Source organism: Ranitomeya variabilis, chromosome 3, assembly GCF_051348905.1.
Source record: "Ranitomeya variabilis isolate aRanVar5 chromosome 3, aRanVar5.hap1, whole genome shotgun sequence".
Classification (NCBI taxonomy): domain Eukaryota; kingdom Metazoa; phylum Chordata; class Amphibia; order Anura; family Dendrobatidae; genus Ranitomeya; species Ranitomeya variabilis.
This window is the reverse complement of record NC_135234.1, coordinates 550,572,004-550,588,078: the sequence shown is the minus strand read 5'-3', so window position 1 is coordinate 550,588,078 and position 16,075 is coordinate 550,572,004. Positions and strand designations below refer to the sequence as shown.

The 16,075-nt window shown below is 42.3% G+C and overlaps 1 protein-coding gene across 1 annotated transcript; it reads right to left on the bottom strand.

Annotated features, from left to right (window-relative positions):
- Positions 1-6,600: 6,600 nt before the first annotated feature.
- On the bottom strand, positions 6,601-15,800 carry LOC143817733 (uncharacterized). The gene is made up of 3 exons (XM_077299219.1): positions 15,450-15,800; positions 14,961-15,329; positions 6,601-6,607 (listed from the first exon to the last, which is right to left on the bottom strand). The coding sequence occupies exons 1-3, from the start codon at positions 15,575-15,577 to the stop codon at positions 6,601-6,603; spliced, it is 504 nt and encodes a 167-aa protein (XP_077155334.1). The 5' UTR covers positions 15,578-15,800.
- Between the last annotated feature and the right edge of the window lie 275 nt (positions 15,801-16,075).

Genomic DNA, 16,075 nt, shown 5'->3' with positions numbered 1-16,075 from the left:
CACTCCTACAACCTTCTAGCCATTTTCTCCCCAGCACAGCTGTACCCTCCTCATTGAGGTGCAGCCCATCCCTAGAGTAGAACCTGTAGCCAACTGAGAAGTTTGGCCCAGTTCTCCAGGAATCTAAACCCCTCCTTCCTACACCAATTCCTGAGCCACTTATTTATCTCCCTAATCTCCCGTTGCCTCTCTGGTGTGCCATGTGGTACAGGCAGTATTTCAGAGAATACCATGTTGGAGGTCCTTGCTTTCAGCTTGCAGCCTAATTCCCTGAAATCATCTTTAAGGACCTTCCACCTACCTCTAACTTTGTCATTTGTGCCAATGTGCACCATGACCGCTGGGTCCTCACCAGCCCCTCCCACTAATCTGTCCACCCGATCAGCGATGTGCCGGACTTGAGCGCCAGGTAGGCAGCACACTGTTCGATGATCCCTATCTTTGTGACAGACTGCCCTATCTGTTCCCCTAATAATTGAGTCCCCCACTACCAGCACCTGTCTGGCCTGCCCTGCTCTCCTTTTTTCCCCTTACTGGAGCAGACTCTCCTCCGGCTTTCAGAAGACTTGCCTTGCTGCAGCAGTGCTACCCCTGCACTGACACCCCCCTATCTGCCATCTTAGCAAACTTATTGGGATGAGCAAGATCAGGACTAGCCTCCCTGGCACTCTTCCCTCTACCCGGCCTTCTAACTGTCACCCAGCTAACTGCCACACTGTCCTGCAGCTCCACACTACCATCCTCCCCCACATCTATCCCATTGAGTGTCTGCTCAGTGAGCAGCAGACTCCTTTCCATATTGTTTATGGATCTCAGTGTTGCCAGCTGCACATTTAAATCCAGAACTTGGGCTATCAAATGCACAACGTGCTCATATCTTGCACAGCAGTATGCACCCTTGACTGGCTGTTCAAGGATTGCATACATGTGGCAAGATGTGCACTGGATGGCATTGTCAATTATGGAGGTCATTTCCTAATGGGGATTGCACCAGAAAGAAAAGTTAAGTAAAAAGAAATATAGAGTATTAATAAAATTGAAACAGCAATTCAGTGATTCCTCCCTTGCAAACTCCCTGACTCCAAAGTCACTGAATCACAAGTCACACACTTACCTTCTGTTCGCACTTACGCTCCGGACACACTCAGTTCGTTCACACTCGCTATGAATGAAGATTTAAAGAGATTTTTTTTTCCTTTAGCACTAACCCAACCAACAGCTCAATGAACTTCCAAAGGATAATGTGCACACAGCTCTGCAGAATGGCCCATCTGTGGTTCCCCACGTGGGGGGAAACAAGGGTGATTGGAGTGTCACCTCTGAGGATTGTACAGTGTGTGATGTTAAGGTGGAGAAAGAAGAAGAGAGGCCACTTGATGAAGCATGTGCCATCCAATGGAGCTCTTTCTGAGCCTCATCCACAAGGTGTACCACTGTCCGGCTGCCAAAAAAAGGGAACGGAGTAGCCCATCCAGTAACAGATGTTGTCAGTGGTCTTTGGACAGGACGAGACGGTGTTTGTTCAGTTGAGCTTTCATTAATATTAACACTGAACTCACGTACACATCGAACAAATAAGGAACAGTCTCTCATGAGTAGTCCATGGCAATTACAGTTCACACTTAGATACTGAGATGTGATTGGGGTCTGGAGCTTTAGGAGCACTGGACAGTGTTTTTTGGTATTTTACAGAAGGAGGTAGATGCAGCAATTAGAGGTTACAGACCTGTACATGGGGTTAGCTCCACAGTGTGTCATGGCACAGGTGAATGTAAAAACTGCGTGAATCCAGTCAGAAGAACTTTAGAATTATGTCTGTACAGGTTAGAGAGGGAACCCAGGCTCTTAGGCCTGCGGGATGTCTTGTAGTGAAAACAGCCTCCACGTGTCTTCTGCTCTCCCTGATGGCATCCCTCAGACTAAAGAACATTCTAGACTTGCCTGGAAAACAGCTCCTCCTATTGACCATGTGACTAGGAGCTGGCCAATAGGACAACAAATGCATATCCTAGATCCTTACAAAACAATAATTATGAGTCATTGTACACTTTCACCATTAGATGGCACCAGAACACAGCAAATAAGAAATGCATTGCATCTAAAATGAAAATGACTAGAAATGGAGAATTACAGCTCTCAAATGCAGGGGATAATGGAGAGGGGCAGTTAGTGAGTGAGCTGTAGTGTACAGAAGCTACTCACAATCCAGGATTACTTAAAGGGAAGGACACACTCTGGACTGGGTCACTACATGTACACTTTCCTTCTTTTAACTTCCTGTTTCACAACCTTAGGCCCACACCTGTCAGTCACCTGTCACTAAATGAAGAATCACTATTTATTTTCTTATATAGTGTGCCTGAGCAACACTCTTATACCTAACAATTTTGATGAGCACATGTGGCCTCCTGATTCCTCACTGCAAAACAGGTTTATCACGGATTTAAATTAGCAAATTGAGCCTGCACCCCAATATTAGGCCTAACGATTTAAAGCGGAAATCTAGCCTTCTGATTTCTCACTGAAACACAGTTTTATCACAAACTATTTGGATTAGCAAATTGGGTCTTCTGAGACCGCAACACAGTTTCTGCACAATTTAGTTAGACGCTGGAAGATCGATTTAACACTGGACAGGATCCTAGATAGCTAGTGACAAGTTCATTTGCAGTAGCAGCAGCAGAAGCGGCTTCTCTGCACTGTGGCACTGAGAAAATGGTGCCAGGAAAACAAGATGTCCACTTTTTATATGGCCAGGGACATGTGACTTTGGCAGCCAATGACAGAAGACCTTGTGTCATAATGTTGTGGATGGTTTCTGCGCCTTGATTGCCTGCCGGAATGTACACACATTAAGTTATTAAAGAAAAAAAAATTACACTCCGCAGCTCCTCTGACCTAGACACACCCCGTCCCCTCATCAAATACGTCCTCTCGTCTCCACAGCTCATCATACAGCACCAATATCCTAGCCAAAGTAGTAATAAAAGCATTAGTGGAAACGTGATGAGTTAAAGAACTGTGACCAAATTTTGCTGAATTTGAGTAAAAATTCTTGTGAAGCTGAACATAAATCCAAATGTGCTACATTTGTGCTGAATTTGAGATTGGCAAACGTTTTCCGAACAAACTCGCTTATCTCTATTGGTGACTTCAAGCTGAAGCCCACTTGGGTTATGCAGCAGGACAATGACTCAAAACACACCAGCAAGTCCACCTCTTAATGGCTTAAGAAAAACAAAATTAACCCTTTGGAGTGGCTTAGTCAATGTCTTGACCTTAATCTGATTGAGATGCTGTGGCATGACCTTAAAAAGATTGTTCATGTTTGGAAACCCTCCAATGTGACTGAATTACAACAATTTTGAAAAGATGATTTGCCAAAATTCTCCCAGAGCATTTTAAAAAACTCATTGCCAGCTATCGCAGATGCTTGATTGCAGTTGTTGCTGCTAAGGGTGGCCCAAACAGTAATTAGGTTTAGGGGCAATCACTTTATCACACAGGGCCCTGTAGGTTTGGATTTCTTTTTCACTTAATAATAAAGACCTTAATTTAAAACTGCATTTTGTGTTTACTTGTGTTATCTTTGTCTAATATTTAAATTTGCTTTTTGATCTTAAACATTTAAGTGTGATAAACATGAAAAAAAGAATAGGAAATCAGGAAAGGGGAAAACATTTTTTCACACGACTGTATGTGCACCACCGAACAGCAGCCAACTCTGTGGCTCCAGCTCATAGATCCCTGTGTAAGTCCAAATCCCTGTACAGAGATTTAAAGGTGAAGGCCAGGGCAGCCCCTAGGATCTCATAAACAGAGTAGCTAGCACCAAGCATCTTTGCGGCAGCCATATTTAGAAGTGGCCACAAACTGTGCCCTTGTGAATATTTTTGTTGGTAAAAAGCCCTTTGGTAATAACAATAAAAATTAGTACTAAATAAAATGCTCATGTCTCTGGATCCATATGGTTAATTTAAAAAAACAAAACAAAAACAACACAATACTTGGGACCAATGGAAATACAAATAAATAAAAACAAACAAGGAGAATTGGAGCTGCTGGCTCAAAAAGATAGATATGATGTCATAGGCATCACTGAAACTTGGTGTGATGATACACGTCATTGGAATACAAACCTTGGAGGCTGCAACTTATTTATAAGAAAGATTCTTAGCATGAGGGGAGGTGTTGCATTGTATGCTAGGAAAGCGTATATCTCCACAGAGATCCAAGCTTCAGAAAATAGTTGCTCTGTAGAAACTGTTTGGGTAAGCATACAAGGAACAGAAAGGACACTATTTGTAGGTGTTTACTATAGGCCACCCCACCAGGCTAAAGATATGGATAAACTCTTTTTACATCAGATGTCTTTGTTCTTGTTTTTTTTAAAGTACAACATAGTGATCAAGGGGGATTTTAACTGTCCAGAGAATTCTTATCTTCTCTTGCTGACCACTTTATTTTTCAAAAGGTAGAAGAGAGAACAAGAGGATCTACCATCTTGGACCTACTTCTTATCATTAGGCAATCGATGAGGAAGTAAAGGTGGCTGGAAATTTAGGAGGCTTCGATCATGCTATCCTTGAATTTTGAATTACAAGAGTAGAAAGACCTGCAAGGAATCAGGTTGGACTTCATAAAGGCAGATTTTAATGAACTGAGAAAGAGGATAGGAAAAGTCCAAAGGCTGGATGTTCTAAAGGACAAAAATCTTCTTTTGCTAAATGAAATTCTCACTGCACAATCAGTAACAATCCCAAAAAAGAAGGAAGAATTGGAAGCATTTAAAGATGGTGTATGATCAGAGAACTTAAATAGTTGCTAAAAAGGAAGGAATGTATAGCAAATGGAGACATGGGGGCATATCTAAAGAAGAATATAATGCTGTCTGCAGGAAATGAGGGGCAAGTGTTAGAAGAGCTAAATCCAGTAATAAAGTTAGGCTTGTAAGGAAGACCAAAAGCAATAAAAAAGAATTTTGGTGGTATGTCAAAAGCAAAAGAAAAGTCAAAGATGCTATAGGATTTTTACATGATGAAAAGTGATGAAAAATGACGTTAAGAAGGCTGAACTTTTAATCTCCTATTTTGCATCTGTGTTCTCTAAGAAAGTGTTAGGCATTGTGGTTCTATTCTCCCACCTGACCCTGGCAGCGGAGCTATCACGAATGTAGGGAAACCATCCCAATCTTATAGAGCATTGTGTTGTGTTCTGGAGTAGTAGGATGTGTGGGGACATGGGATACCATATCTCTCACGGATTTCACTGCCCAGGGAACATGGAAAGCTGTGTTTCCTTATTGCCAGACAATGCAGGACGCTGCTGTGTCTAGTTGTCTAGTACTAACCAGTGGTGGGATTGTGTACATTCCACTATGCAAGTTAGCAGGGAGTGATTGTCTGGGGTGTGATTGGGAAGTATTTAACACCTGATCATTTCCTTCAGCATAAGGTGGGTTATTTAACCCTGTTCCCAGCTCAGGTCTTTGCTGTTTATTTCAGTTCCTATGTGTTGTGGTGGTCAGTGGTGCTTGCAGTTTTGGTTGTTCTCTTTCAGGGCTGATCATAGGGTTTGTTTCCCTTTCTCTTCATGCTACACTCCTGGGATTTCTTGCAGAGGCATCTAATCTCAACTAGGCTACGGCTGCGTCATCAGATGCCAGCTGCTCGGTGACAGTGGGCCTGGGAAGGGATCTGCCAAAGTACTCTTCCATTTACTGGGAGCTGAAGAGTATCCTGACCCTTTAAGGCCTGCTTAGCTGGGGCAGCTTGCGCCAAGTGTGTCTGTGGCTGTACGTTTGCTGGTTTGGTGCCAGTCTTGCTGGGTCACTCTGCAATTGTGCCTAACAGAAAGCAAATGTAACATAAAGTGATCTTCACTGTGCTATCGAATAAATAAAAGAATCTATAAACAAAGAGACAGTGAGAGAACACTTAGCCAGAATCTTTGAAAATTCCTCGAGAACAGGAGAAGTCACAGAAGATTGGAAAAGGGCAAATTTTGTCCCTATCTTCAAAAAAAAGAAAGAAGATGGAGCCAGGAAATTACAAGTCAGTGAGCCTTACTTCTATACCAGGAAAGATCTTTGAACAAATTATTAAATATCATGTATGCAAGCACTTGGATAAGGATACAGTAATTAACCAGAGCCAGCATGGAGTTGTAGCAAACAGATCATGCCAGACTAACCTAATTTCCTTTTATGATGGAATCACTGACTGGATGAATCTGGAAAATACTGTAGATATAGTATATCTTGACTTCAGCAAAGCATTTGACAAAATATATCATACTATCCTTATTGAAAAAATGACCAAGTATGGAAGTACAGAATTGACAAGGCTATGGTTAAGTGGATTCATTACTGGCTCAGTAATCATACTCATAGAGTGATAATAAATGGTTGCATATCGAATTGGAAGAGTGTTTAAAGTGGGGTACCACAAAGTTCTGTCCTGGCCCCAGTTTTTCAACATATTTATAAATGATCTAGATAAGGGATTCAGAAGGATATAGATACGCTTGAACAATGGGCAGAGACTAATAGACTTGGGCAGAGACTAATAGACTGGTATTTAACAGGGAAAAATGCAAGATTCAACATCTGGCAAGAAAAATAAAAATTACATCTACAGAATGGGAGGAATAGAAATAAGCAACTGCACGTGTAAAAAAAGACTTGGATATAATAGTAGATCACAGACTGCACATGAGTCAACAATGTGATGCAGCAGCAAAAAAGGCAAACACAGTTCTGGGATATATTAGAAAAAACATAGAGTCTAGATCATGTGATGTAATTAGCCTCCTCTAATCCTCCTTGGTCAGACCTCATCTGGAATACTGTGTCCAGTTCTGGGTACCACATTTTAAAAAAGAGATCGAAAAATTGGTGCAAGTTCAGAGAAGAGATACCAGGTTGGTCAGAAAACTGCAAAATATGTCCTATGAGGAATGGTTAAAGGATCTGGAAATATTTAGCTTGCAAAAAAGAAAGTTAAGAGAAGATTTAATACCTGTCTACAAATATCTGAAGGGCTGTCACAGTGTAACAGGATCATCATTATTCTCATTTGCACATGGAAACACAAGAAGCAATGGAATGAAACTGAAAGGGAAAATTAGCAGATTAGATATTAGAAAAACATTTTTGACAGTGAGGGTGATCAATGACTAAAACATTCTGCCACAAGAGTGGCTAGTTCTTCAATGGAAGTCTTCAAACAGAGGCTGGACAGACATCTGTCTGAGATGGTTTAGTGAATCCTGCATTGAGCATTGAGAATGGACATGATCAACCTGAAGGTCCCTTCCAACTTTAACACTCTAAGATTCTGTGATTCTATCCTATGTGATGCATATGAACCAGCCCCAGTCTCGCCTATGTGATGTACAGTATATACCGTAGCCTCAGTGTTTACTATTTGATGTATATGCTCCAATCTCAGTGTATCCCATGTGATGTACAGTATATACTCCAGCTTCATTGCCTGCTGTATGATGTATATACAGTATTTGCCGTGTTTCCAATGTGATGTGTCTTCAGCAGTCTATAAGCGTGACGTGAATATTGATGAATTTCCCACTGTGGGAAGATATGCAGTATAATATACATATGTATTCAAAGCAACTTACTGCTGCGAGTTCTTTACAAAATTTGTCTCAAAGAATTCACTGCACTTCAGACCAACGCAAACCTGGAAAAGGTAGCGAGTAGCCACATCATCAATACCACTCAACTTCGTATGCCCCAACAAAGAATAGCAGTTCAAGCCAACACATTAGAGGTGAGTTAAATGGGTTGTCCAAAACTCAGACAACCCCTTTTTAGTCACTATGTTTATCCCCCAGTAAAATAATAACACCTACTCTCAGCTCCAGTGCAGGCATTGTTCCAGTACTGTCAGAGCTTAGTCTCCCATGACATTGTTATGTCATGCAATCCCAGGGGCCCATCAGCACTGACTTCATTCTCCCCTTCTTCGGATGTAATTGGCGTCCAGAGGAAGCTGGAGAACAGCCGAAGCTCTCCCTTCTTCTGGATGTCTCATTTGTCCAAAGGAGGGGAGAGAAAAGCCAGTATTGATTGAGCTCATGGATTGTGTGACATAACAATGTCACGTGATGCCCAGGAGAGCCAGTGCTGACCCCACTCCGGCATTAGAGATGAGTCTAGGTGTCATTACTTTACTCTGGGAAATATAGAGATTGAAAAGGGGTTGTCTTACTAGTGAACAATGTTTTAATTCATTGTTTGACCAAATATAGCAGGATCCTTTTCCAGGTGATAGTTTTGAATGATTCATGAATGAGGTTCTAAATATCCAAATGGTTCTTGGAAGAAAAAAAGGTTCCCCACCCTTGCACTAGGGTGAGTATAGAAGCTTACTGCATACTGAGTAGTAAAATGAATTCTAAGGACAAAATTGTATTACTTAACTATTTGTAAATTTGCAGGGAATCAGAAAAATGAAGCTGGTGACTGTGTTAACCTACCAAAGTTTTTGGTTTTTGGTTTAACTTTGATATAAACAAAAGGATGGTGACATAATAAATGACTTTCTAGTTAACCCAGGTATTTTCTAAACAGTAAAATAATTACATATTTTGGTCCTTCTAACGTTGAAGGCCAATTTATAATCTGACAATATTACAATAATAGAAACTCTTGAACATTTAATGTTCTCAAACCGTTCAAAAGCATTGTGGAAAGAGTTACATCTATTATTTAAAAATCAGGTCACACAATTTCATAATAATTCTCAGAACATAGTTCTATGCTTCTGTAGAACCTTTATGAGAAAAACAGTGGCATCTTTTGTCTTTCTCCCATGTTTGGATATGTGTTTTGTACCATGTGCTGAATAGAGTAATGCACTGGCTCTTGTAGTCCTAGTATTCTCTCCATCGTCTATAATGTCTTATTCACAATTATCATTTGCAGACATTTTATTCTATCTTCAGTTTCTTTGTTATTTGATGTTCCTTTTTCAAAACCAAAACTATTTTTTTTCAAACATTGAACAATAGCTCAAGGTCTTACACTAAAGCAGTGATGTGGCCATGTCTGAATGTTTTTTATGTTCATGAACCACTCGAACGGTACTTAAGTTATGAGTGATTCATTGTAAGCTTGCCGCACACTGGGATTCTGCATATTATTTTATCTGGTTGTCTTATTATACATTCTTGTGATATCTTAGAAACTGATTGAGAAAAATCTCCCTTTTATTCTTTACAGATGTGCCCATTGTTGAACATGCATACACAAAAAATATATTACATATTACATTCACATTCTAATTGAAAAACAATTATAATTTCTTTCTAATTCCACCAAGTGAATATAAAAGGATATACAAACCATAAGAGTCATTGTATTGTATTGTTTGTATTGTATTAGCTGAAAGATTTTCACTAAATAGAGAAAACAAGGTGGTAACATTAAATCACATACGCAAAGAAATATCAGTATGCTGCAGTTCAGTAGCAGTATGATTTTATGCATATATATATATATATATATATATATATATATATATATATATAAAAGTATATACATTTCAGTTACCTTCTGATGTACAAGATGGATTGATGATGTCAAAATCTGGTGACATGTTATCATTTATTAACCCCTTCATGACCTTGGGATTTTCCGTTTTTCCGTGTTCGTTTTTCACTCCCCTCCTTCCCAGAGCCATAACGTTTTTATTTTTCCGTCAATTTGGCCATGTGAGGGCTTATTTTTTGCGGAATGAGTTGTACTTTTGAACGACATCATTGGTTTTAGCATGTCCTGTACTGAAAAATGGGAAAAAAATTCCAAGTGCAGTGAAATTGCAAAAAAAGTGCAGTCCCACACTGGTTTTCTGTTTGGCTTTTTTGCTAGGTTCACTAAATGCTAAAACTGACCTGCCATTATGATTCTCCAGGTCAGTATGAGTTCATAGACACCTAACATGACTAGGTTATTTTTATCTAAGTGGTGAAAAACTTTGCTAAAAAAAACAAAAACAAAATTGCACCATTTTCCGATACCCGTAGCGTCTCCATTTTTCATGATCTAGGGTCGGTTGAGGGTTTATTTTTTGCGTGCCAAGCTGACGTTTTTAATGATACCATTTCGGTGCAGATATGTTCTTTTGATCGATTTTAATGCAATGTCGCGGCGACCAAAAAAACGTAATTCTGGCGTTTCAAATTTTTTTCTCGATACGCCGTTTAGCGATCAGGTTAATGCTTTTTTTATTGATAGATCGGGTGATTCTGAACACGGCGATACCAAATATGTGTAGTTTTGATTTTTTTTAAATTGATTTATTTTGATTGGGGCGAAAGGGGGTGATTTAAACTTTTATATTTTTTTAATTTTTTCACATTTTGTTTTTACTTTTTTTTTTTACTTTTGCCATGCTTCAATAGCCTCCATAGGAGGCTAGAAGCAGGCACAGCACGATCGGCTCTGCTACATAGCAGCGATCTGATGTTCGCTGCTATGTAGCAGAAATGCAGGTGTGCTGTGAGCCACAGGGTGGTGCTCACAGCTGCCGGGGATCAGTAACATAGAGGTCTCAGGGACCTCTATGGTTACTATTCTGAAGCATCGCCGACCTCCGATCATGTGACGGGGTCGGCGATGCAATCATTTCCGGCCGCCCGGCCGGAAGCGGTAGTTAAATGCCGCTGTCTGCGTTTGACAGCGGCATTTAACTAGTTAATAGGCGCGGGCAGATCGCGATTCTACCCAAGCCTATTACGGGCACATGTCAGCTGTTCAAAACAGCTGACATGTCCCGGCTTTTATGCGGGCTCACCGCCGGAGCCCGCATCAAAGAGGGGCTTCTGACCTCGGACGTACTATCCCGTCCGAGGTCAGAAAGGGGTTAAAGGCATTCTGAGAAATAGAATAAATAGCCTTTCATGATTGTTGACAGCTACAGGGGAACTTTACATGGTATGCAGCTTTTATTTGTCTGTATACAGTAGCTTTCCTTTGCATTATGTGAGTTATGTCGTGCATTCTCACCAGTTTTCCCCTTTACATGCTGTATCTGTAATTTGCAATACACTGGGAGTTGAGGTAATGAGAGGAGCTGCAGTGATTCCTCTCATAGACAGCACAGCAGAGAGGAGAATGACTGCTCTTTAGTCACTTTTTAGCTCACAGACACAAGCCGTAGCCACATGGAGGACATCACACAGCAGAGCTAAGGCTAGTTTCACATTTGCGTTTAAATCTGCAGCGTTTAAAACGCATCCACAAGTGGTGGAAAAAACGCATATAAACGCAGCGTTTTTTAGACGCATGTGGTATCGCATGCGGTTAAAAAAACGCCGCGTTTGTACGCGTTTATATGCATTTTTTTCCTGCGTTTGCGTTATTGGTGCGCATGATGTGAAATTTCACAAGAGAAAAATCTAGACAACCAGACACCGCCAATGGGACTACAGAGGGCGTGTATTATGGGATCTCTATATATAGACCCTTGAACAGCTGAAATGTTCAGATTTTGTTCCTGTATGCAGTGTCATAATGGATCTTCGCATGGAGAGCTTTTATTTCAACCTGGATTTAAGCATCAAGCTGTTTCTTACCGGTGCGTTTGCTTGGGAGCAAGACAGAAATCGCGAAAGATGGAGAAGGAGACAACGTAGGCGTTTTTGAAGACACCCCATTATCGAACTACGTGAGAGCCGTGGAGCCTATCACACGCTGTATGGCGAGCTTAATGCCAACCCGGAGAAATTCAAGGAATACACAAGGATGTCGCAAGACTCGTTCCGGGATTTGCTTGCTCGTGTCCAAGGAGCCATACGGAGACAGGACACCCAGCTCCGTAGAGCGATTCCTCCAGAGGAACGTCTGCTGGTTACATTAAGGTACGTTCCAAATCAAAACCAATGACAGTCCAAATTTTGTGTTTTCTGACATGTATGTTTTTGGTATTTTCCTTTCTTTCTTTAGCGTAATCACACCATAAATAGAATAGATTGTAATTTTTGGGGGGTTTGTTTTTTATTACAGGTTTCTGGCAACCGGAGAGAGTTTATCATCCCTCCATTTCCAATACTGGCTTGGAATATTCACCCTGTCCAGAATAGTTGCGGACACCTGCCGGGCCTTGTGGAATGTACTCCGGGATGAGTTTATACCCCTACCCACCTTGAACATGTGGCTTGAAATTGCGGAAAAATTCTGGAGTGTGTGTGATTTCCCCAACTGTTTAGGAGTGGTGGATGGAAAGCACATCCGCATTATCAAACCTGTCAGAACAGGATCGGAGTATTTCAACTACAAAAAATATTTTTCTGTTGTGCTCATGGCAATAGCCGATGCGAACTGTCGCTTCATCGCCATGGACATTGGAGCTTTTGGCCGTGGCAACGATTCCCAGACTTTCAAGAACTCGGATATGGGCCGCCGTGTGTATGGCAAAAATGTAAATTTTCCACCGCCACGACCTCTCCCCAACACTCAAGGTCCACCGATGCCATTTGTTATGGTTGGGGATGAGGTCTTTCAGATGTGTGAAAACCTACTGAAGCCCTATTCCAGTCGGGACTTGAACCACACTGGAAGGATCTTTAACTACAGACTGACCAGGGCCCGAAGAACAGTAGAGTGTACCTTTGGCATTCTGGTCTCTAAATGGCGCATTCTTGCCTCTAAATGGCGCATTCTTGCATCAGCCATAAATCTAAAAGTGGAAACAGTCGACGAGGTGGTCAAAGCCTGTGTGGTTCTACACAATTATATAATTGCTAAGGAGCAACCCAACATTGAACTGGATGAACCAGTTGCACACCCACTGCCCGATTTCCAGCATCACCCGCTGCGGTCAACTGCAGCAGTTGGTCACATGCGGGACCAATTTGCTGCCTTTTTTGATTCAGATATTGGACGTGTGTCATGGCAGGACAATGTTGTGTAAATGTCCTGTTGTAATTCGATCTGTACCAGTAATTTTCGGCAATGATAATAATATTTCTCATTAATAAACTTTATTTTTGGTTGTGTTGACCGTGTCTCCTATGTATTTCCTCTACAAACCAAGGCTGTCCTAAAACTGGCAGTATTTGGTCTGTATTTAATATCAGTATTTGTAATACAAAACCAGGAGTGGGTGATAGAGGCAGAGGTGATAGTTATTATATTAATATCAGAATTTATAATTGTTCCACTCCTTGTTTTGGCTTACAAATACTAATATAAAACACTGGCCACATACTGCTAGTGTTATGGCAGCCATGTTGCTTTATTGGTAAGCTTGTTGACGTCATTGCGTCCTGATTCTGTTCTGCTGTATCCATTGGACACAGACTGAAGAGACAATGACTGTCACACTAAAGAGATCTATACTCATCAAGTCAGGTGTCAGAAATAATGAATTCATCATGGACATATAAGCTTCATGAATTCACTACTTCTGACACCTGTGCAGGTGAGCATAGATATGCAGTTTGTGACCACCATTGTTCCTTCAATTTGTGTGTAATAGATTATGTACAAAGAAGAGAAAATGGTGGTTATACAAGGTAGTTCTATACTCACCAGGTCAGGTGTCCCAACTAATGAGTTTTTTGACACCTGACCTGTTCAGTACAGGTCTGCACTGTATTTCCACCATTTTCTCTTCAGACTGCCACACTAGTCACAGACTAAGCAGAAAGAAGAGATTATGGAGATAATACATCTAATATTTTTGGGCCCACCTCATATCTGTATACTAAAGACACACAAAGCTGCAGTCTTTTTTTTATAACTACTGGAGATATGATGTGGCCCAAAAAGTAAGTGTGTGGCGAAGTTTCTTAGTTGGCGCATGGTGTGTGTTGCTGGCGGCGATAGACACAATAAACCAAACCTAATTTGGGCAAATCAAATTGTATTTATTTTTTTACAACCAAAAAACTTTATTTAACTGCGCCGGCTTGGGATAGAGTGATGTAAACGTGGAGTGTGAAGCACTGAGGCCTGGCTAACCGTGGACGACGCAGAGGTGGCAGGAGAAGGGGCAATGAAACTACTGGGGTCTGGTAGTTCGGGGATGTGGCTTGACACATGAGATGCTTGAGATGTACTGGAAGGGTGAGACAAACCTAACATTACAGACACATTGGGAGGTGAAGGGGGAGGAATGCTAAGAGTCCTCTGTTTTTTTTGTGTTTTTTTTTGTTTTCCTGGTTGTGGGAGGTCTTGGTGGGCTCATATGGCGTGGCGTGGTGGTGGGTGACCTTTCAGGGTCCGGCTGCACTGTGTCAGAGTCCATTGTGCTCGTAGATTGTGCAGCCATGCCAGAGTCCATAGTGCTCGTAGAGTGTGCAGCCATGCCAGAGTCCATAGCGCTCGTAGAGCGTGCAGCCATGCCAGAGTTCATAGCGCTCATAGAGCGTGCAGCCATGCCAGAGTCCATAGCGCTCGTAGAGCGTGCAGCCATGCCAGAGTCCATAGTGCTCATAGAGCGGAAGGCCATGCCAGAGTCCATAGCGCTTGTACAGCGGAAGGCCATGCCAGGGTCCTGCTGCATCGTGGTGGTGGCGGTACGGAAGGCCATGCCAGGGTCCTGCTGCATTGTGGTGGCGGTACGGAAGGCCATGCCAGGGTCCTGCTGCATCGTGGTGTCAGTGGAGGAGGTCCAAGCAGGAGCAGCGGTTGTCATGGTGGTGGCGCTGGGATGTCCAACTGCACTCGGCATGGTGGTGGTGCTGTAGTGGTGTCCGACTGTGGAAGGAATTGAGGTGGCCGTGCAGTGGTATGCAGCAGAAGTCAGCATTGAGGTCAATCGTGACAGTGAAGGCACAGGTGGATATGCCGACACTGTCTGCTGGAAATACCGACTCTGCTGCATAGCCTGCACGTAAGCAGCATTGCAGGCCTGCATGACACTCAGCTGGAGATCAGGAGTAAGGTGTTCCGACATGCCCTGCTCAATTTGGTTAAAAAATTATGTGCTGGCCTCTGGATGTCGGATTTCACTTGGTCAAGGCTTTTGCTGACCTCCTGGATACGTGCATTCAAGAGGCTATGTGAAACATCCATTCGGTCACCCAAAGCCTTGATTGCTTCGTGTAAAACCGAGCTCAAGTGCAAAAACTCGGGCATGAGTGACCTGTCCGAAGCCCTCTGCCGCTGCCGGGAGGAGCCCAAAAAAAAGGGGGCAGTGGAAGAGGACTGCGAAAGGGGAAGACCTGATGGACCAGCTCCCTGGTCTCCAGTTAGTGTGGAAGGCCCACTTGCTGCTGCGCTGCTGGATGGCTGGGACGGGTCCGTGGCTGTCGGATGAAGGACCACTCCAGAACCTGGGCCAACAGTAGTGCTGTATGTGCTGTGAAAAAAGGAAAAAGAAAATTAATACCAAATATTAACCAGACGCAAAATCCTGTGGAATATAAAAATACAGATTATGGCAATACAATACAACCTAATGCATGTGATAAATACTTACGTTCTCTGGGCAAGGACCGGTCTTAAAAATGCCAGAACTCGATGGTATTTGTATCTTCTGATCCTTGCTCCTGAACCACTGGGAACACGGCTCTCTTGACGCAGGTCCTTGTTGAAGCGGTCCTTCATCGAATGCCAACGTGTTTTGACTTTGGCCACTGTTAAAAAAAAATTGTGGTCAGAAAAAGGACTTTTGGCTGTGCTCACACAACTGTGTGTGATGACAGAAACTCCTGAGAGTTTCTTTCATCACACACAGTCGAGTGAGCACGGCCAAGGTCTCTGCTGCTTCACACTGCAGTGCAATACTTACCAAATGCATTCCGGACCCGTGTCGGGGCGTTGTCCCAGCCATCCCACATCTTTTTGGCCACCTCATTCCATAAGCGCCGGATCGTGATGTTGTGTGAGTGCAGTGGATCCCGGGTGTCCCACAACAGGACTCGCTCCTGGACCAGCGAGATGAGGAGGTCATTCTCAATAAGATCATCCTCCCGTTGTGAAACCTAAAAATTAAATAAAGTCATTAAAGTTTGCTCAATTAACATAAGGAAAAGAAAGAAAAAAGATGCTGAGAAATGGCATGAATAGGAAAGTCAACATACAAAAGGATTCCAGAAGAAAAAA